Source organism: Hoplias malabaricus, chromosome 1 (assembly GCF_029633855.1).
Source record: "Hoplias malabaricus isolate fHopMal1 chromosome 1, fHopMal1.hap1, whole genome shotgun sequence".
NCBI lineage: Eukaryota > Metazoa > Chordata > Actinopteri > Characiformes > Erythrinidae > Hoplias > Hoplias malabaricus.
The window spans coordinates 41,422,396-41,443,934 of NC_089800.1; the positions used below are offsets into that span (position 1 = coordinate 41,422,396).

Sequence of the window (21,539 nt, forward strand, 5' to 3'; positions counted from 1 at the left end):
GGACGAGACTGTCTTTTAGACCCATAAACCAGTAAGATTCTTTCACTTCAGATCTTATTGTGATTAATGAACCATTTAAAATAATACACGTATTTTTAAACTTGTTTTACAGTATGTGTTAAATACATGGACGTATTTTGCTTTGCCGTTGCTTTGCCGTCTGACAACAAACATGTTTTATCTGATTGACTACAGTCGAAAAGGATTTACCAGTATGTACTGGTTCATCGGGCCCTGCGTTTCAAATTTTGATTTCAGAAGGCAACCCTATGTGCGGCTGCAAACGAGAATCTCCCATTTTGTTAGTCTGTGTTTGACTCTGGAAATTATACGAGCTGTTTGTATGCAACTGAACCTCTGTGTCAATAAGAGAAGTGGAATTCATTCATTCATTATCAAGCACCTTTTGAAAATGCTTTCGCTAACAGACGGCGCAGAGCTCAGTTTTAAACAGAGATTTTTCATATCTGTGGGATATTTTGAAACTGCCTCCATCTTGTGGACAGTTTTAACCATTACATTTGTTTATGGACTCGTTTCTATAGTAACATGGTCTCGTGAATGGAGGTTTGTTGTGTTTGTGCGCGCTGTTTTAGTGTGAGAAACTGTATTTGTGCAAATTGCATACGTAAATTTAAATATATTTTTCGAGATTTATATTTAAACCTGTAAACGTTTATCTTTTAGCTCGGCGTTTTCCGCCACTGTTTAATTAAAAATAACGTTAAGTCTCTTGATAAAATGGTGACTCCTGTAAGTCAGAGGGACGTCCTACAGCGGGTCGACCAGTTCTGGTCTCTTTTAGATGAAATGTCACAGAATAGTCCTGGAGCTTATAAGACGTTTATAGAGCGGCAATTACAACAGGGAGTTGAGCATTTTTCACCGCCGAAACCACACTGCTGCCTACGCACCACTATACAGGTATGCTAAATACGTGCGAATATATTTAATAAACTTTAATAAATAATAAATTAAGGCGACTTGATAAAGCATGGTAGTGCCAACTTTTTGAAATGGTTTCGCACCCCTTAATTTGAATATGACGATGTATTATCAGCTGGGCTCCGTAGATCTGTATGGCTCAAATTCTTCCTTACACCCGATACAATGTGTAGTCTATTTATGGCCATAAATACGGTAGAATAATGATATTTACGGTTGTGTAAGTTTATGAGGGGTTATGGGAACCGTTAGTGATTTAGGGGCCTAGCAATCCAAATGAGCTCAGCGTCTGTGTTGTTACTTGATTCAGCCATTTCAGTCAAATTAAATTGCTTTTACAAAAAATACAAGAAATTATTTGAGTGGAAGTCCTTTATTTATTTGTTTAAAAAAATAGATATATATATTGCTTAGTTTTGCCTCCAGAGTCATTCTCCAGAGTGATTCCTCAGCTCCCAAACTTAAATTAGTACTATTTAAAGAGATATGGTATCAATGAAAAATAATCAGGAAAATGAAAATCCACAAGTTTTACTGCCAACCTTACATGATTTCGTTTTGTTTTTGTGCTTCATTAATATTTGTGCGGTCTTTTCCAGAAGCCAAATGAGGGATTATTGTATGTAAATGTTTGCGGATGGAAAAGAGTGCCAGCACCCACCTCTCACATAGAGCCTGTTCCTTTGTGTGGTGGAAGACTTGAAACAATTGATGAAAAAAACGGTACTTTACCTTTATCTTTACATTATCAGATTGAATAAGTCTGGATTTCATACAATAAATACACAATCACTTGATCACAATACATTTTCAGTAGCAGTTATATTTTGTTGCATGCTCAAAAAATGTGAACAGGATTTGTTTCTGTTTGTGGATGGAGGCTTATACAGTTAAATAAAAATGCAGGAACTATTTATTGAGACATTTTGTGTCTTAGACCACAGAAGTGAGAACTGTGATTTACTCTCAACACGTGTCTTTAGTTAGGAGCTTAGCTTAGTTGGGTCTTTAATAAAGAAACACAAAGGCTAATCATCCAGCTTGACCACTTAACTGTGACAAACAAATATTTTTTTCCCCAGAAAATTACTATATAGTGGACGTGGCCTTTAACCCTGAGGTTCTTCAGAGGGCAGAGGGGGACACACAGGAGAAGGAACAGATACATCTTCTGGCCCTGTGCTTCATACAGCAGCAGCACAGACTGAATCTGTCACAACACTTCACTATTCCTAAAGCCAAACTAAAGGGCAGTGAACTGGATATGAAATGTCGGTTGATGGCACTACACCAATCAAATTCTAGTAATCCTAAACCAAAACCAGAACCTGGTGAGTGACAGCAGTATGGAATTGGAACAGTATAGGATATGCAGATTGTTTACAGATAAAAAACATGTTGGCATTTCATAACAGGACGAAACTTGTCTCTGCAAACCTTTCACTTTATGGTAGAGAATAAATCTTTTTAGCTTTCAGTACAATTATTGAATACTCCTTATTGGTCCATTCACATTCATTTTTTTTATTGCAGTGTAAATTAAAGCTATTTTCAAAATTTGTATAAATGAATAAATGAATATATAAATAAATGCATAAAAATAAATACAAAAAAGGATATACATGCATTGTTCTCACAACAGTGAATATCCTAATGCAACTCCAATGTGGGAAATGTAACACTGAGTGCTTTTACTTACGTCAACAGCCCCCTCACTTCTTCAGCAGATCTCCTCACTGCGAATGGAAGAGACTAAAGAGGACTCCACTATTCAGCTGAGTGTGAGGCAGAAGGAAGCCAAGGCTAGACCTGGTCTGATTGAGGTGATCTCCTGCACAGAGTCAGCCCAACCCCAGCAACCCAAACACCACATCACGGTGTACTCAGATAGCACCGACACCAGCCGGAAATTAAAGCTGCGTGTGGAGCTGCCTGGAGTACAATCTGTCTCCCAGTGCAGGCTCAGCATCACCCAGGTCAGTGCCACTATTTATCTTTTACTGCAAGAGGGACATTTATAGTATGTAAAGTTTCAAAGAAGTTGTCCCAAGCTGTTTCAGCTCACACAGACATATTGCCACATAACTTCTAATTGATATAAAATATAAATCCCTAAATGATTAATTATATATGTGGAATAATAAATGTGATGTATATTTTTGGTTCTTCTGTCCTTTTGTGCACTCATATTAGATATATATTGACAAGAAATTTGTTCTAATCAATATGTCTAGTCAATTGTATGTTTAATTATAAACCCAAAGAAGTGTAGTTTTTAATAATTAAATAAATGTGGAAAAACACTACACATCATACGCTTCTTGACACATCTGTGAGTCCAATACAACACATTATTTGTGTAATGTTTAACATAAATATAATTTTATCTTATTTCAAATATCAGTATGAGCTTAAGAGTTCACTCTTTGACTTTTGGCTTCAGTTCGTTTTAGAAGACATATGTTTTTCAAATAAATATGCAGAGATTTCTATACATTTCTGTCTTAGACATTAAGGCATACTTCTCAAGGTTTAAGTGATCCATATACAGAATAAACTATGTAATGATAGTGATACATTTGGGATTTAATTTTTTTCTCTGAGGACAGAGCCATTACTCACTGGCTCCAAGACTGGCAGGGTGCAGTAGTTGTGTACAATAAACACTGGTAGATTTGATATTGTTCTTACTTTTGGAGATTTTTGTGTAATGTACTGTTAAATATAAATTTACTGCCTTTGTCCTAACTGTTTTCTGGGAGGTCTCTAAACTCTGCACAATACTGTATATTGGTTGAGATTGCTTTATATCTTCTTAGGAGATTCTGATGCAGTATATTTCTCTGTATATAGGATGACATTCTGCTGGAGGTGGAGGAAATGTATTATCTCCATCTTAGATTCCCAGAGGCTGTCAATGAGGAGACGTGTCATGCATTATACAACAAAAAGAAGCACTTGTTGACTGTAATAACATCGATACTGTAAATTCAACAAGACGAGAAATCAGCAAACCACTTTCAACTGCATATATTTCTCTTCAGTTCCATGGTAAACTCACAACATATGGCATCATCTAGGGAGTTAATTCAGCTAAAACTGGTCACCACATGTAAAGGTTATAGTTTTTGTAAGAATACATAACCTGCTTTGCTCATATTAATACATCAATAAATGAACAACGTCATGAAGACACAGAACGTGGTGGACTGATGTTGTTTGTTCATGGAACGGGTTTATTAAAAAAGTGGATGTATGTGATTTCGTCACAGTTACTTAACAGTATGAACACGCAGACAATACAGAAAAGTGCAGTATTCCCAACAAGTGCACTGTGTATCCAGATAAAACAAATTTTTAAAAAATATAGTGGTCCCATCTCTCCCAGCTTCTGATTTCAGATTATATAATTATTTCAGTGGGCTCACTTGCAACAGTTTTGGATGTAAAATCTGGCACCATAACCACAGTTATCAAGATAATCCAGCAAGACTTTGTGAGATATGACCTGAAACATACATGACCACACTTTGCGTGTGACATGTTCAACACATGTAGTTTGGAAACTAATATAATTTTATTTCTTAACTCTATACAACAGGTATCTATTATCACATTCTTAAATTTACAGTGTGAGTGGAGTTTTATTAAATTACTTGTTTTCTAAACAACATAAAGCTTTCTTAATGAAAGAAATGCAGATCATAGCACTAATACAGTCAATGAAAAGTCAATCAAGTTGTTCAAACAGACACAAAAATGAAACATATTATAAACTTGCTTTGAAATGATATGGCAATTTTACCTGGTGCAGAAAAAGGGGAGAGGTTCTGAGGTATAAACATGTACAAAATGGACATTCTGATTTAATTAGTCACCAAATCAACATAGTTGTACATCAGGCTTCAGTTACCTGCCCTCACCATTATCTTCTTCTACCCAGGCAACTATCTTCCCTTCCCATCCAGGTATAATAGCATCATCATGAAACACCTGAAAAACACAAGATTTTGAATGTTTACCATATGTGGACATGGTTTCAACATTGGCACATTTTACCCATATCACCCATTCCTCTTATATTTTACAATATCCACTTTATTAAAAACACCTTTGGACATTCTGTAATTTCCTTTGGGTTCAATAAAATGGTGTGCCGTACATTCTCCCACTGGATACTTACTGTGATTCATCTAACTTACACCTTCACTTAAATGTTGGACAGAGTACATTGAAATTAATTAATTAAGTAATTAATGCAAATTACTTATGCTATGTTTCACCATTTGAACAAAATATATATGGCTGCTTGACTGGCTGTTTGTGAGTTATATCTGGCCGTTAACAAAACATTTCCTAAATTGTAATTTTGTATGTTTTTTTATTGATTGTTGAAGTTCATAAGCACTGGGTGCACGCACACACATACACTTTTAAGTAATTATATTAATTCGGATGAAGGCATGCTTGTTTGTGACACTGAGAGTTCCATTGAGGTTCCTCAAATGGAACCCTGTTTGTTTCTAATAAAATTGCTAGTATATATCCAGTGTACGTAAAATTCAGCTTACCTCTTCTTTTACTGTTCCAAATTCTGGATCAAGAGATTTGAAATGATATCTGAAATTGCCATGTCTATCCACAGCTGCCTTGAAATCCTGAAGTGTGACCTCTCCGAGTCTGCCAAGAGATAAGTTATTCAGAAAAGTGCACAGAGTCTGTCCACTCATGTTTCTCAATAGAATGTGTCTCAAACTGATACCTTTTAGGGATGTTTACTAAGAAGGGTGTTAGAGAGCGGTCTGTGAAGTAAAGTACTTTGGTTGCAGCTGACGCGCTGAGCACAGGGCTGCTGTGAGAGTGGGCTATTTCTGAAAGGAAGAATACAATAAAAACATCTGCCTATAGTTCCCATGTATTCTCAATTTCTCCATCAGTATTTAATAAATTTAAATTAACTCACTGGACGTAGGTGGCCACGATTCTCGATCTGTGTGATCAGCTCGTCGCCCTGGAGATTTGGTTGAGCCCTGTGTTAAAACAAGACAAGATTTCGTAGCACACAAGTAAACACATCCTGTTTAAGCTGATTACAGAAAATAGTTAATATCAGAGTATTTTCACATGCCTTTATGTCCTGCCTCTTCTTTGAGTCAGTGGTGCAGAGGCGGTCCATCAGGCTGGCCACACCTTGCTCTAGTGTGTCCAGTGTGTGGTGCTGAGGGTCATGACCACTGAAGCTGTTCCTCAGACTGCGCAGAGCATCTCGAACAAGCTGCATTTCATCACTCTGACACACAAACATATACATGTATAGGGGTGGTATTTCTTTTTCCCAGAAGTGGACCTTTTAATTACAGTCACCAGATATTTAATTCACTTGGTGAAACTGATAAGATGGGTTGGCAAACAAATTTCTTTTCTCTTTTTTTCTTCTCTTTACAAGGACAGGTGAAATGACCATCCAGTCCCCCCGCTGGTTCTGCCCCTAATATAAAAAACCCATCAGGTTGACAAATTCCACTTCTGTGATGGAGCAGATTCAAAAACATTTAATTACAACTAGCTGTCAAAACCAGCAGAATTGTTCACTCACAATTCCATGTGGAAAAGGTGCAGAAGGTGTCTCCAACATGTGACTGTAGCCATTGTTCTCACAAGTAGACAGCTACAGCAGAAGAGATGAATGTTAAAAAGTGATTTTATATACTTATCAGAAAGTTTAGAGTTGTAGAGTGCTAATGAATATTAAACATATTTTACTGGTTTTACTATATGCTGCATGATTTGTTTAAAATAAAAATAGTTTCATTAAAATATTTAATTTTATTAATATAATTTAAGTCTGAATGTTCGTATTGCTCAGATGTATGTTTACGTTTTGTTTGCTAAATTCACCAGAAATCTGTGGAAGTATATCAGTCTAAAATTCTAATATAAATATATGTTTACAGATTTATGTAGACAGGGCACCTCAGTACTACACAAAATCAGTGTTTATCCGATATGTTTCCTTTAAAAAGTAATAAGCCTTAAACTGAGCTTTGTCACACATAGAAATCTAAGATCATATTTAAAAAAAGGCTATGATGCTTAAAAACTCTCATATTGCTTATAATTTCTGCTACCCCACAGAACAAAATACATGGTTAATAAATGACATCACAGACTGTACATGTGCACTATTTCAGGAATCCTGGTGGGTCTGTACACTAGTGAATCCCATGGGAATAAACAATAAATGTTGTTGATTTGCTGTGTGCTTTACCCTATTGTGGCTGCTTTCTCTCAGTTTGCGCTGTGCCTCATCCAGTTTAGCCTGCTGCTGTTGAAGTTGCCTGTCTTTCTGTGCTATTTCTTTCTGTGAGAGTAAAAATTTCATCAGCTTTGATAATTTGTTCTTTTTATTCTAAACAAGAATGTAACTTAATGTAATGGTATAAATCACAAAGATGGAATCACCTACTTTATATTCGCTCAGCAATTTATCTCGATCGCTCAGCTTCCTTTGCAGTTCCACCTGGAAACATAGTCTGCTTATATAATCTTTGCATACATTTGCATATTATTGCTTTGGGCTCGTATTTATGGAAGCTAGTTCCTGCTGCTTTTTTTTTCATTTTTTAAAAATAAATAAATATAACCACAGTATAAGTCATATATAGTCATTATAAGTTATTCTTTTTTATTATGACTTAGGATATTATAAAGATGACATAGCATCTAAAGCGGCACGGTGGTGCAGCAGGTAGTGTCGCAGTCACACAGCTCCAGGGGCCTGGAGGTTGTGGGTTCGATTCCCACTCCGGGTGACTGTCTGTGAGGAGTTGGTGTGTTCTCCCCGTGTCTGCGTGGGTTTCCTCCGGGTGCTCCGGTTTCCTCCCACAGTCCAAAAAACACACGTTGGTAGGTGGATTGGTGACTCCAAAGTGTGAATGTGTCTGTGTTGCCCTGTGAAGGACTGGCGTCCCCTCCAGGGTGTATTCCCGCCTTGCGCCCGATGATTCCAGGTAGGCTCTGGACCCCCCGCGACCCTGAACTGGATAAGCGGTTACAGATGATGGATGGATGGACATAGCATCTAATAATTTTGACTTAGCATCTCATAATAATGAGAAGAGATATGTAAGTGATTATTAAGGAATAGCCAGTAATAATGAGATGCTAAATTATTATTATGAAAAGTAAAGTCATTATTGCAGTATGTCAGCAATATCACAAAGATTTTTTTATTAATAAAAAATATATATTATTTTAATATTTTTTATATTCTCTAATAAGAATATATATATATATATATATATCTTAAATCTTAAATCTTATCTTAGAAACAGGCTTCTGTTAAAAAAAAGCTATGTAACAACATTAAGTTGAAAACTCCTATTAATGCATATAATTATCTAGGTGTATGATGCTCAATATAAAGGTATTTTCTTACATTCTGTCCTGCTAGCTCCTCCCTGGCCATACTTGACCGAAGCAACTCCTGTTTGAGCTGCAGCACTGAGTCCTCTTGTACAGACATGCGCTGCTGCAGGGAATCCTGAGTAGAAGTTGGATGGACATAAGGAAAAAGAGTGAGTTAAACTTTATCAGACTATACACCTGCTGTACTGCCAAGCTGCACTTTATTTATCCACCAGGGGCAGAACACACTGGGCTCATAGATATTAAAAAACAAAGGACAACAAATAAAGACAAAACATTAAGTACCATTAAAATTACTGATTGTTTGAGACGGCATAGTCTTTCAGACAGTACACTTAACATTCCCAGCTTAGGCAAACATGCCTAAAATGTGTTCTTGGGCAAAAATCCTAACAGTACATTCTTCTTTCTTATATAAGATGATTAATTTGTTACTCATTCTGGATAAGAGCTTCTGCTTTAAGTGCTGTAAGTATTTAATAAGTCCATGGTATTAGCATATAAGCATTCATGGATTTTGTCCAAAATAATGAGGTTTAATCTGGCCTGCCTTACCTTAACAGCCTGAAGGTTACGTGCTTCCTGCTTGTACCTGAGCAACTCTCTCTGAAAGACATTTCAAACCTCTTGATTTTAGTATTTTTTTCTGCAAATGAGCTGCTACCAAAAGCTAAGTATCTCTCTATTTACACTCACCTTCAGATCCAAAGACTCCTCCATGCTCTGGTCAAGGCGACTGCGGATTAATATCTGAAGTGGAAACAGGGTAAACCATCATGTTGAACAGGAATTTATATACAAACTATTTATTTATCATAGTTATGTCAAGCACACCAAATAAAATAAATGAAATGGGTGAATTACCAGTTGCTGTTCTGCACTGGCCGCATTGTCTCCAAACAGCGGTGTTACTTGCTCGTCTTCAGGCAAAGACCCATGAAGCAGCAAAGCCTAAAATATAAAGCAAAAGCCCGGGTTCCGTTGAAATTCAGTATGGCAGGGAGAGGCCAAAAGTCATGCTGTGCCCGTATGCTGTTGGACCAACATGGACGCCCTAACAGCAGCTATGATGTGATTATCCTTGGACTCGATTTGGAGATTAGGCTTATCTGCTTCCTTCCTTTAAGTCGTATATCCCATTTTTGACCCTATTATCTCCTTCATTAACATCTCTTCTAACACTCTTTCTTGCAGAGCAGATAAACTCTAAGAAATCTGTTTAGAAGTGTCACTCATTTTGATTTCAAATTCAAATGCTTCTAAAACTTGGCCCAATAAAATTGTGCACAATGTTTGCTGATCTTAAAATTATTATTTGTTACGCTGACATTGCTTTTATATTAGGAATCTCAAAAAGACCCAGAGACAGATAAATTAATATTCTAAACGTCTACACAAATCTCCTCTTAATTAAAGAAGCCCACAAATCACATATTTCTCTTTAGTGTTCATATAGTAGAAGCAATTGACCATGCTAGTTAATGTCACACCACGGCAATACATGACATACCACGCCACACCTATGGTTTTGCTGTGCTAAATCCAAAATATTTTGTATTACTTTAAATTATATTACTTAGTATGAAGGTTTTTGGGTTGATCTTCTAATTTTATGAAATAATATGTCCAAATTAAGTACTCAAGTATCCGTGAATCTATGACTTTTGAGCTTTTGAGAAATGTACGTAGGCATCATGAGTAGGTACTGCTAAGAAGGAAATGTGGTAGTAATTTGTCAGTAACTTATTACCGAGAGGTAATTACAGATAATGTAATTTCATAACAGTAACAGGTACAGTAGAAACAACACTATAGAAATAACAACACTATATAGAAATAAGCAATGCTTATTAATATAACATTTGACATGGAGCTGTTTAGTGCAACTCAGCAAAGTTCAGTCAGAATAGGACTAGTAGTGTCCCTACAGTAAGGAGATTCTTTGTAGGGTCTAACTGCAGTAGGAAGGAAAATATCTGTAACGTTGTACAACTTTTCTTGAATCCATGTTCTAACATCCAAGTTCTCAGAGGTTAATGTAGGTTTTTATCAGTTGTTATGACAAGCTTATGTATGTCAAATAGCATTATGAATACTGCCCTATAATAAGATATTATGATATTAGATATAAGGCACAATATGGAAATGGCTTTTAAACCACTCAGGTACATATTCACACATTCACCACTCAGCCACATTTGGTATCAGCTCTTCAAGTGGTTGCTATTCAGTGCTTCGTTTCAGAGACACTTTTTGTTCTTGTGATTTTGGCTAGCTTTCCGGTATTTGAACCCTGATGACCAAGCTTACCTGAAGTCTAGAAACCATTTTCCTGGTCTCCTGCATCTCCTTCTCCAGCTGCTCCTGCTGAGCACACAGCTGCTCCTCCCAGGAGCTTCCGTCCCCCGTCCCAGCATGTTCTGGGCCTGGAGTCGGCTCATTTACTGAGGACTTCACTGCATCCTCTGGAACGATAGTGAGAGAAATGGGCCATGCAGCAGGAGTGGATGAAACAGGCCAGCAGCAGAACCAAGGTTATTAATCATCTACCCTCATATTTATTTTACCTTTGATGCTCTGTGGTTGCTCTGTGTGGTTTCTTACAGTCTCTGCCTGCTCTTCACACTGGGCTATGATGTACTCCTCTTTGGGCGTGTGTGTGGGGCTGGATGAGCTCAGACTGAAGAGGAATCAGAGTAAGGAGATTCAACCAATTCCTGATTTAGCTGGAGACGGTTATGTCATATATTCATAAGTTAATCATGAGTTAATGAGTGTATTGATTAGTATTAGTATTAGAATTCAGCTACTAAAGTCAGTTATGCAAGTTGTATAAATATCCATAGATAAACATTTATAAAACAGTATGGCCTGGGGCAAGTGGACATGAGTGTAAGTTCTTGAAAGATTGGTATAAAGCCCACCAACACTAGGCTGTGGAATGGAGCACTAGGAACTGGAGCGGGGTTTGTGCTGTAGAACTATGCATCTAACATTAGAATTGGACCTCACTGATGTTCTTGTGGCTAAGTGAAATCAAATTCTCATAGCAGTGCCCTAACATAGCGTAAAGACAAAGTGTTGCTAGGGCAATGTATGTGCAAAAAAATACATTGTAATATAATTAATTTCCACTATTGGGCCATACATTGTATGTTATGATGTACTCAATATTGTGTTGCTCTATGCTTTCTCAGCATTAATAAGTCTGTAACCAGTGCTCTTACAAAACATGAACTCTATTCCCATGCGGGTTTTGTCTTTCAAACCACAGTGGTATGTGCTGCCAAAGCATTCCACAGAAATATCCACTCATAAGCTTTCAATAGAGGTGAAATCGGAGGACCCTTCAAACACCCCTAAAACACCTCATGCTAAGACTTGGTAATGTGATCTTATGAGACCACATTGTCAAAATGACTTTTATATTAACACACAAGCACACTGTGGTTTGGAGAATTGGAGAGAAATGGTAAATCATCATAAATCTTGTCACCAGAATTCTAATAGTCAGTATATATGTAAACTTATAAGGAAGTTTAGAATGGATTGTATAACAGCAAAAGCGCTGATATTACACTGATTGTTATGGCAAATAGTTTACGGACACATGTTCATCCAGGGCGGCACGGTGGCGCAGCAGGTAGTGTCGCAGTCACACAGCTCCAGGGGCCTGGAGGTTGGGGGTTCGATTCCCGCTCCGGGTGACTGTCTGTGAGGAGTTGGTGTGTTCTCCCCGTGTCCGCGTGGGTTTCCTCCGGGTGCTCCGGTTTCCTCCCACAGTCCAAAAACACACGTTGCAGGTGGATTGGCGACTCGAAAGTGTCCGTAGGTATGAGTGTGTGAGTGAATGTGTGTGTGTCTGTGTTGCCCTGTGAAGGACTGGCGTCCCCTCCAGGGTGTATTCCCGCCTTGCGCCCAATGATTCCAGGTAGGCTCTGGACCCCCCGCGACCCTAAATTGGATAAGCGGTACGGATAATGGATGGATGGATGTTCATCCAAAAGTTCTTCTGTAATTAAGGTTATTAATAGGTAGGTAGTTTTCTCCCTTTTGCAGCATCGACAGCTTGAGGGTTTGATATGACAGGTAATGATGTAGAAACTGCAGGTACTGATGTTGGATAATTAGTTTTAGTTTTACGAACCCCACTCCAACTCATTCCAAACATAATTAAATGATGGTGCACTATGCACATACACCTTTCCTAACCCTAGCCCACATTGCTAGGAGGCTTTGTTGCACTCTAACAAACACTTAGCACGTGACATGTTGTTATGCTCGTATACAGCTGCTCCAGATCATCACATTTCATTTCATGGTTTTCTTTAGAGATTTTCCAAGCTCTCTGCTAACAACCGTGGTTAAACTTTAAAGTAGCTGAATTCTGTAATTATGAGGGATATATACAACCCTTGGAACATATAGAATCTATTTCCATACATATAGTGAATTACTACTATAGGAAGTACCAGATCATATGACTGAACTTCTTCTTATTAGAAAGGACATTACCAGAGCATGTAAGGTAATGTCATCCTACATAAGAGATAGATAGATTTCAGGAAAACATATTTTCCTGAAAAGCTTTGTATTCTCTGAATAATTCTGAAATACTTTATATGAGCGTTGAAGTCATCTACGTCTTTATCATTGTTGCTAAGAAACACTGACATCTGGCCTGACATCATGAGATCACAGAAGTAGACAAGCTGCAAATAGACAGCATGCTCACTTATTGTCAGCTGACATGACTAACAGTGGCAAGCTTGCTATCAAAACAAACTAGGTTAACCCTACACAATCCCTGGGATTATTTGGACATCCTAATTTAACCATTGGTAAAATTAGCTTAATGTTCTTGAGGTTTATTAATAAACCTGGACAAAATATAATTTCTTTCAAAGAAAAGCACTTTTAGCTTAACATCAAAGTGATTGTCAGATTGTGTGGTGAAAACATTGTATAAACAATTTTTAAAAAATAATAAAACATTAATTAATTTCCTTTAATAAAACTTTCAACACATACATAACACAAGAGACCAAAAAAACACAACAAAAATCAGTGCCTGCACTGACTGGGGCAGTAGCCAATTACCAGTGGTCCAGGTCATCAACAAAATGAACTTTATTAAAATATGAGAGGTCTTACCCAGAAACTGTTCCCAATTATCACAGAAGAAATGTATTTTAGAAAGTTAGAAAGGGCAATAGTGCCTTTTTTTCTAATACTGAAAGTGTCAGAGAACTTACTGAAAATGTGAAGTTAAAGAATAAGCTCAGATCTGAGAATGTGAATTTTGTCATTTCAAATGCTAAGGTAAACCACGTTATCATTAATGCATAAAAAAGACACTGTCTGTGGTTAATTGATTAAACTCGGTGGATAAATGTTTAAACTTCTTAACAAATATGTGCTGAAGCAGAGCTTAATGTCAACTGATGGGGAAGACAAAGTAAGGTCGGTATCTGGCAAGATGTGAGGTTTAGCAGTGTAGATAGATGATGGTTCACTAATTGGCAAATATCTGGTTACTGTCGCCCTTTCTGTCTGTGTTAAATTACTATTAGTGCATTAACAACATATTTAATAACCATTGATAAACAGATTTAAAATCACTTTTTAGCCTATACAAGTGTAGTCTTATTCTACAAATATTTCATTCTCTCACAGAATGTATCAGGATTTGGAACACTGAGCAAAAAGCATAATGGATTCACCCTAAAACGTATGAATTTTTTAAGAATATTTAATTTGCTTTATTTTAACACCATACATTTTTAAGTATGGCACAAATCTCCCAATTATCTTTGAGACTTTGAGAATTTTTTTATTAATTTACATTGAAACTAATGATTGAAATAAAGGCCTGGCTCATAGACCATGTTCCAGGGATGAGCTCTGTCAAAGCTTGTCATGTCCACATTAGTGTAATTCTATGTTTTGAGACAAGTCCAAGTTGCCAGCAGCCGGTGGCCTATTTTATCAGGCAACTAATGTATCTGCTGTCAGAATCGTTTGGATGATAAAAAGGAATGTTCTTCCTCTGCGCTTCATGGACACGTGAAGAAAATGAATCACATGACCTGTCAATGCAGTCTACCCTTCACCAATTATGAGCTGCTCACATGGAGCACTGTACTGGAAAGTAGTAGTCGTGTCACTCAAGTGTCATTTTTCAATCATACCTACAGTATTTATGACCACTGGGTTTGAGATTTGACACCTAATTCAAAAACAAAAACAGATGGATGGGTAGCACTGACCATTCTAGATACAATGGTTAGCAGTTGCTAGGCAATTTTACTTGGGCAGAAACACCCACCGCCCTCATAGAGGCTGAATCTGAAGCACACAGCCCATCCTTATGTACGATCTTAAGCCTGTTTCACACCTGACAAAGCCTAGCATGGCCAATGGATTAACACAATGCCCCAAACCCCAAAGTGGACAGCAATATTGCCATAAGGTTTGCAGATGAAGAATGGGCACTACACAATGGGGACTGGAGTCTGTTTGCTGTATTGTCTGGAACAGAACCTGAGGAGTGAAGATGGGAGCCACAGAGAGAAAGAAAGAGAAAACAAGAGAAGCATATGAAGTGTTAATAATTCAAGAAGCAAAAGTGAGGAATGTCATTCATACCATTTCATTTGTTTGGCTCCCATACTGCTAGCTGCTCTTCTAACCTCCCATGCTGTTCCTCCTCTCCAGTTTGTGGCGTATACCGGAGCAATGGGGCTGGACCATCGCAAAGACAGCGGCCACGTTCAAAAGGGCGTGCACACAACAACAAAAGCAACCTGCACGGGGCAATCAGCTCTGGTCCAGTGGTGATGGGAAACCAACCCTTGGCTTTAGCATCTCAATCATCTAAAATCCAAATCCAAATCTCTGCTTGGTTGGCAAGTTCTCCCAGCCACTGGCGCCTAAAGACCCCAGCTAAATCCTCTTTAGCATGTCCAGGCACAGATAGAGTCCAAAACCCTGGTCAGTGGTTGCATGTGTGTCCCAGGATAAGAAGCATGAATCAATCCCATTTTCACTTCCAAGCCATAACATCAGAGAAGAGAGTAACAGGGTGGTATGTCTTCTGTTCTTCAAGAACCCTGTCTGCAGAACTGTATAACTCAAGTGCCTCTAGCAAATTTGTTTTTCTCTGAGGTTAGTCAGAGATATTATTTTTCTCAAAACCTCCCCGTGTCTCTCCCTCTCCCGCTTTCTCCCTCCTTGGTCATCCCCCTCCCTTGTTGCTGTTTGAGCACAGACAGCTCAGCTCTGGTGTGTTTACCCTCCCCCCTCCCGCCTCCGTCTCCTCTTTCTCACCCCTCCCTCACCCGCCAAGCAGCTCCCAATGAGGGGCAGAGGAGGGGGTTGTGAGAGGGTGGAGCGGCGGCAAAAGCTCCACCATGCTGGAGGGCTGGGTGTAAGCACTGAACAGCTCCTGTTCCTTTAAAACAGTTGAAAACATCCTGAATTATCTGTAGGAGATTAAGTGAATCAGTGAAGTGATGCACAGATTAATCATTGTATTTGAAAATGTATACTTGGAAGAAGAAAAAGTGAATATAGGGGTAAATATAGCAAACAACATTAGTTTTAGAAAGGAATGAAATCAGGAAGACAGTCAAATAAAAAATAGACCTGACGTTCACACAGAAGGAATAACACAGATTAATAGAATATGACAGAGCTCCATTCTGTAGACCCTCAAAGAGCAATGACTGTACTAGCTACTAGCAGATTGGCTAACTATATTGAAGTACTTTCAAGGGCCAACATTAAATGTGTATTTTTACTCTTAAAGCAACAGCACAGTATGTAAAATAATACAAGAATGGGCTGTTGTATCCTCTCTCTGCTTCTATTCATACAGTTGAGTCTCTGGTTCCCCTTGGCACCTTTTACACCGAGCATTGTTGTTTCCCCCTGGGCAGAGGGTCTCTGAATGCACCTCGTAATGCCACATGCATTTTGAGGAAACTTTACCACTCCCATACCACATTACTAAGCCGTTGTCAGTGATGTTATATGTAGCGATTGCTAGTTCATTATACAGAAAAATAGCAGTGTGAGGAACTGTGCAGTGATAAATGGGCTATTATAAACCTACAATTATTTAAATACTAGCACAAAATTAAGAACAAACAATTAACTGTGGTTGTATATCTGTCTGGGTGTTTAAATAGATCTTCAGCTGATCAATACTACATTAATTTTATTCTTCTAAACAAGATATGAATATCAGCAACAATGTTATATCCAGAACTAAGGCATAAGGTGTCCATATATTTCCATAATGATGGAAATACCCAGTTGCATTTCCTTGTTCCTTTACCGCAAGAGCTTGTTTCATTTCACAGTAACATACTTAAGGAAATATTATATAGTGTTTTTACTGGCACAGGCAACACCTATTGCCAGGATAAATATGTCTATATCGATGTTACAGTAAGTTTGCTGTGGAAAATTTGAATGTCGCATTTTTATTCACTGAATTTCCCTGACAGAAATTTAATGAATGAATGACCTTATTTGTGGATACAGCAGAAATTGTCCTCATATAGTGCTTCAACCAAGAACATGACAGAACTGTAAAAAATGTTGGAGCGAACCCTCGCTTTCTATGCAGAGGAGATCAGCTTGCTCTCTTGAATACTTTCTCGTTTTACACATCACTCTCACTCAGCCGGTACAAAGTCAGGTTTGTTTCCATGGTAACCCTGGAAGATAAATGGTTTGCTGGAATTACAGAGGAAATGCACCATTTTTTACTATTTTCAGCCTTTTCCATACCTCCACCTATGCTGTACGCATACACTTCTGAGCACATTGCTCCAAACAATACTTTAATTTAAAAAAAGAGCCATTAAGTACAGTGTCAGAAAAAATGGTACTATACATTTAGTACACTAAACCTGAAAAAAGTTTAAATGCACCCTCAAAGGTACAACAGTCGTCTAAAGGACCAGTTGTGTTCACTAAAGTTAAATTGCATTCTCACAGAAGGAAAAGTTAATATTTTTCATAAACAAATATCTTAAAAAGAAAAACTAAATAAAATATTGGAGTTACATTAAAATATACAATACAAATTTTAAACAAATCAGAATTTTGTTATTTTGTTCTCTAATTACAGGTATTAAGTGTTTCTGAGAATGTACAGGCTTTCACAAGTTATCCCTACTCCATCTTCAGGAAAATGTTTAAAATGTTTATTTAACAAAACAATTAAACAGAAGCCTCACTATATATAATTTCACATTTTCAACATTTATTCATTTTGTTAGCAAATTTTCATAGAAATGTATAGGAAATTTTTTCCATGTCTTCAGAACTGAGTCTTCATTTGGAGATGCTGCATCTTCTGCTTCACATAAGTCAACTCAAATCAACACACATTTAATGCTGAGGAGAGGTGGGCTGTCTGGTGACCAGTTTAATGTTTTGAGAACAACAGCATCTTCTTTGTTGGACCCTTTCAGGCCTTTATTGTTGCATATTTAAAACGGAGTCTTCTCACAGTGGAAAAATTAACAAATGTTGGTGGATTTAGTTACATGAATATACAATTTTGGTGATATATGGTTTTTAGAAGTATTATTTTGTTTCTTTTTCAATAACATTTTGATCTCTAAGTTTGAATTCTTACCTAATTTTCTCCAAAATTAATTCATATATTCATTGTCTGTGATCGCTTATCCAGTTCAGAGTCGTGGTGGATCCGGAGCCTACACAGAATCACTAGGCACAAGGTGGGAACACACCCTATAGAGGGCTTTTTCCAAAATGTCTTAATACTGGAAATGACCACAGTGAGGTGTGGCCTTCTACTGTATATGTTTGTTTAGACCTTCCACAGCCTGTGGATACTGGTGGGTAGGATGGGTGTGCTACTGCCAGCCTGGAAGGCCTTTTTATCCTGGCTGATTCAGAGTGGATCACACATCTTGCTGAGGGCTGCAGTCCCACCCATTTTTGGGGGCTGCATATTATCTTTCTGCCTGAGTTCTCCATTGATGTAGGGCCGAGTGGAAGCATATTGCATCCGGCTGTGTCCTGGGCCATTGCATGGGGTCTGGAATCCCCTGGCACGCTCCTCCGCTGGGGCTCCAGCCAAGTTCACGGAAGGCTTCGGCCGAAAGCGGACCAAATGTGGCCAGACAAAAATCTTTGCAAGCTTGTGAGCAGAGGGGCATCAGCAGTATTCAAATCCCTAAAAGTAATCCGGGGTTCTGTGTGTGAATGACCTCAGGGTAGCTACGTCCCCATGGGGTGATGCATGAGTTTGCATGAGGGCAAGTCTGGGGGACAGAGGGAAAAAGAGCAGCACAAACATTTTACCTCATCATTGGATGCAGATCAGCAGGTGGGTGTGTAGTTGGCATGAGCTGGGTGATCCGGGCATAAATATGTGCCTGTCCAGGGGCACGAGCTTCACATCCCCAAGAGCAATCAACGTAAGTCCACTGGGAGGAGATATAATGGACATAGCAATCCAGAACCCCTGGTTCCGTCGGCCTTTCTTTCCAGGTTTTTTCCCATTCCGGATTTTTGACCAGCACTTTGGGGATCAGTGGGACAGTGAATTTTTTGCACCATTCTACACCATGTTCTACTATCGGCCTTATTTCTGGCGCTATCCAAACTGGTGGGAAAGTGGCATATCAGAGGTAAGACCTGTGTAGTAGCATTTTACCAGGTGAGATCTAATGCGTTTAGAATTTTCATTCTCATTCTCAATGTAAATTACTCTTAAAGGTATGTATAGATTTAAATCTGCTTGATTGTTTACTATTTTATTGTACAATATGCTGGGGATTTTATTATATTACATGCAGATTAGAATGGATAAGGACCGCTTTGTAATCAACCTGGATGTGAAGCACTTCTCTCCTGAAGAACTATCCGTCAAAGTCAATGATGAGTATGTCGAGATTCACGGCAAACATGAGGAACGACAGGTAATAAACCATACAGAAGACACGACCTAATACCCAGCATAAGTATGTCCTAATACAGCCATGAAATGTACATTCTATTCAGTTGACTTAGATGCCTATTAAAAGCAGAAAAGACAAAGAAAAAACAAACAGACTGGTCATTGGTACTCAAGAGTACACTGCCAGTTATTGGAGTGTCAGGAATAACAGAGAGGTAGTTTTACCTGTCTGTCCCTGAAATGTTGAGAGATAATGTTTTGACTTTTTCTGTAAGTCTGCATGTTAAAACTAAACCAGAAAAACTATTGTTGATGGATATGTTATGGATATATTTGTTGAGATTAAGTATAACGTATGACATGTCATAACTTCTTCTCAATTCTTCTCAAACCTCTATCTACCTCCACTAATTGATCTTTCTTTTCCTTGCATGGTCTTTTCAGTGTGTTCAACTGTCCTTTGGCTCGTCATCAATGGTCAGTTTTTGACCACAGGACCACTGTGGGCTGGATATTTGTGTTTGAATCTTTATTTAATATAGAATACATTTTTCATATTTCAGAAATATGTTATTGTTTTTTATTAGGACTTTTAATGGACTACACAGCATTCAGATTAGAAATTTTCATTGAAAGGACAATGTATTCCAAGACTAGACCTAATCCCTGATCCTTAAGGTCAGTTTCCCAGACAGTAATTAAGCCTATTCCGGGACTAAATCTCTGAATGGACAATCCCTGATTGGGAAACCGAACTTTAGGGCTTGGGAGGATAAAAAAAAATATTGCCAGTGAAACTGATCCTGCCATCTGCCTAAAATTATATTCCCCACCATTCTTTAAACAGGATGAGCATGGCTATGTGGCAAGGGAGTTCTTTAGGAAGTATAAGGTGCCATCCGGAGTGGACCCTGGGGCCTTCACCTCCTGCCTGTCCTTCGACGGTGTGTTGAGTGTCTCAGCTCCCCGTAACCAGCAGGACATCCCTGAACGCAGCATCCCCATTACCTGCGAGGACAAGGCCACTGCACCAAAGTAACATGACCATGTGACCCGTGTGAAAGCTGCACCCCTCCTTGCCTCCACCCTCACATCTCCTTAACCCATCTCCCTATAGTATCAAGCTACTGCCTCTGAGACCATGAGTTACGGAAAGGGCACTGACCGTAGTTTCATTACAGTGGTCTTTAAATATGAAATGTAATTGAGTCGAAACAAAACAACATTTAAAACTGTGTGCACTTTAGATTAATGTAATGTCCTGCAGCTTTAATATTTATACTCTTCAACCTGAGGCTGCCTTTATGTGGTCAATGTAGTAGTGGATGGTCATAACTGTGGCCTGGAGAGAAGGCTGTAAATGAAAAGGGGAAACCACAGAGCATTTGAAGCTGTCTGTAATTGCTGATGTCACAAAGTTGATAAACTGTGCAATAAGATCATCTTTGGCAAGTTCCCTGTTCTATTTGACTGTACAAGACATATTTTCCTCTATTTTTTTCTAAACATGAATGGGGTGCTTGGGACCTAATATATGTACATTCTGTCATTTACTGTACTGACATAAGTAGTGTGGAATACTATACGAGATAATATTCAGTCATTTGTAATGTTTAAGTTCATCTTAAACTTACATCTGTAAGTTGTGTTCTAAAACTAATCCAGATAAATAATGGTCAGGGCTACAAGTAACTCTCCAATACGAGCTAGGTCTTCAGAAGAGGCAAAACAGTAGATCATTTAACACCAATATATCTATGGGCTTGATGGGTTTGGACTATTAGAAGGCAAGGGAGTGGCCATCTATTTTTTTCCTCCACTGTCATACATGATCTGTATTCTCTAAATACTTTATATTCTTTATTTTCCTTACCTGTCATTAGCATCAGTGGCAGTGGCTAACCATAGCATGTCTGTTATTAAAGGAACTGAAAGCTGCAAATGTCTGTTTTGCTCACATACTACACCCTCTTATGTTTTGTAACTTTTGCAGTGTAACTTTGTTCTCTGGAGTGATGAAGCTCCATCCAATACCTTTGGAAAGAACTTTGGACCAGAAGCAATCGTCATCATCTTTGTCAGAGTTGGAATATGGCTACATTCCATTAAAACATTGTTCCAACGTCTATTAAGGACAATAGGACAGAAATTGAGTAATTGTAGGGCCAGTTGCAGAACCCACAGAAGGGCTGTTGTGGGAGCTAAGACAGCTAAAAGCATT

General features: G+C 38.3%; 3 protein-coding genes across 5 annotated transcripts; 2 read left to right on the forward strand and 1 right to left on the reverse strand.

Annotated features, from left to right (window-relative positions):
* Positions 1 to 555: 555 nt before the first annotated feature.
* Positions 556 to 3,950, forward strand: pih1d2 (PIH1 domain containing 2). 2 transcript variants are annotated; one of them, XM_066678101.1, is made up of 5 exons: positions 556 to 924; positions 1,545 to 1,668; positions 2,028 to 2,276; positions 2,653 to 2,921; positions 3,799 to 3,950. In XM_066678101.1, the coding sequence occupies exons 1-5, from the start codon at positions 742 to 744 to the stop codon at positions 3,931 to 3,933; spliced, it is 960 nt and encodes a 319-aa protein (XP_066534198.1). In that variant the 5' UTR covers positions 556 to 741; the 3' UTR covers positions 3,934 to 3,950. The 2 variants fall into 2 exon arrangements, with proteins under 2 accessions (XP_066534198.1, XP_066534199.1); XM_066678102.1 differs by having other exon boundaries at positions 1,548 to 1,668.
* Positions 3,951 to 4,805: 855 nt separating this feature from the next.
* On the reverse strand, positions 4,806 to 15,587 carry dixdc1a (DIX domain containing 1a). The gene is made up of 15 exons (XM_066678100.1): positions 15,022 to 15,587; positions 10,941 to 11,053; positions 10,684 to 10,838; positions 9,238 to 9,324; positions 9,070 to 9,123; positions 8,929 to 8,979; positions 8,384 to 8,488; positions 7,412 to 7,465; positions 7,214 to 7,306; positions 6,542 to 6,613; positions 6,074 to 6,235; positions 5,909 to 5,975; positions 5,708 to 5,816; positions 5,517 to 5,625; positions 4,806 to 4,938 (listed from the first exon to the last, which is right to left on the reverse strand). The coding sequence occupies exons 1-15, from the start codon at positions 15,042 to 15,044 to the stop codon at positions 4,855 to 4,857; spliced, it is 1,338 nt and encodes a 445-aa protein (XP_066534197.1). The 5' UTR covers positions 15,045 to 15,587; the 3' UTR covers positions 4,806 to 4,854.
* Positions 15,588 to 18,067: 2,480 nt separating this feature from the next.
* LOC136708199 (alpha-crystallin B chain-like) lies at positions 18,068 to 21,248 on the forward strand. 2 transcript variants are annotated; one of them, XM_066682559.1, is made up of 4 exons: positions 18,068 to 19,049; positions 19,218 to 19,340; positions 19,763 to 19,795; positions 20,166 to 21,248. In XM_066682559.1, exons 1-4 carry the CDS (start codon positions 18,669 to 18,671, stop codon positions 20,355 to 20,357), a joined length of 729 nt encoding a protein of 242 aa, XP_066538656.1. In that variant the 5' UTR covers positions 18,068 to 18,668; the 3' UTR covers positions 20,358 to 21,248. The 2 variants fall into 2 exon arrangements, with proteins under 2 accessions (XP_066538656.1, XP_066538666.1); XM_066682569.1 differs by lacking the exon at positions 19,763 to 19,795.
* Positions 21,249 to 21,539: the final 291 nt, after the last annotated feature.

What these genes read in the sequence shown, in the direction of transcription:
- LOC136708199 (XM_066682559.1), top strand. Translation starts at nt 18,669, where the DNA reads ATGAGGGCAAGTCTGGGGGACAGAGGGAAAAAGAGCAGCACAAACATT. An exon ending in GGGAAAGTGGCATATCAGAG is followed by an intron (nt 19,050 to 19,217) that starts GTAAGACCTGTG and finishes TATTACATGCAG; the next exon opens with ATTAGAATGGATAAGGACCG. An exon ending in CCTTTGGCTCGTCATCAATG is followed by an intron (nt 19,796 to 20,165) that starts GTCAGTTTTTGA and finishes TTCTTTAAACAG; the next exon opens with GATGAGCATGGCTATGTGGC.
- pih1d2 (XM_066678101.1), top strand. Translation starts at nt 742, where the DNA reads ATGGTGACTCCTGTAAGTCAGAGGGACGTCCTACAGCGGGTCGACCAG. An exon ending in TAAACCAAAACCAGAACCTG is followed by an intron (nt 2,277 to 2,652) that starts GTGAGTGACAGC and finishes TTACGTCAACAG; the next exon opens with CCCCCTCACTTCTTCAGCAG. An exon ending in GCAGGCTCAGCATCACCCAG is followed by an intron (nt 2,922 to 3,798) that starts GTCAGTGCCACT and finishes CTCTGTATATAG; the next exon opens with GATGACATTCTGCTGGAGGT.
- dixdc1a (XM_066678100.1), bottom strand. Translation starts at nt 15,044, where the DNA reads ATGGGAGCCAAACAAATGAAATG. An exon ending in CCAGTGCAGAACAGCAACTG is followed by an intron (nt 9,124 to 9,237) that starts GTAATTCACCCA and finishes TTTCCACTTCAG; the next exon opens with ATATTAATCCGCAGTCGCCT. An exon ending in GTAACCTTCAGGCTGTTAAG is followed by an intron (nt 8,489 to 8,928) that starts GTAAGGCAGGCC and finishes ACTTCTACTCAG; the next exon opens with GATTCCCTGCAGCAGCGCAT.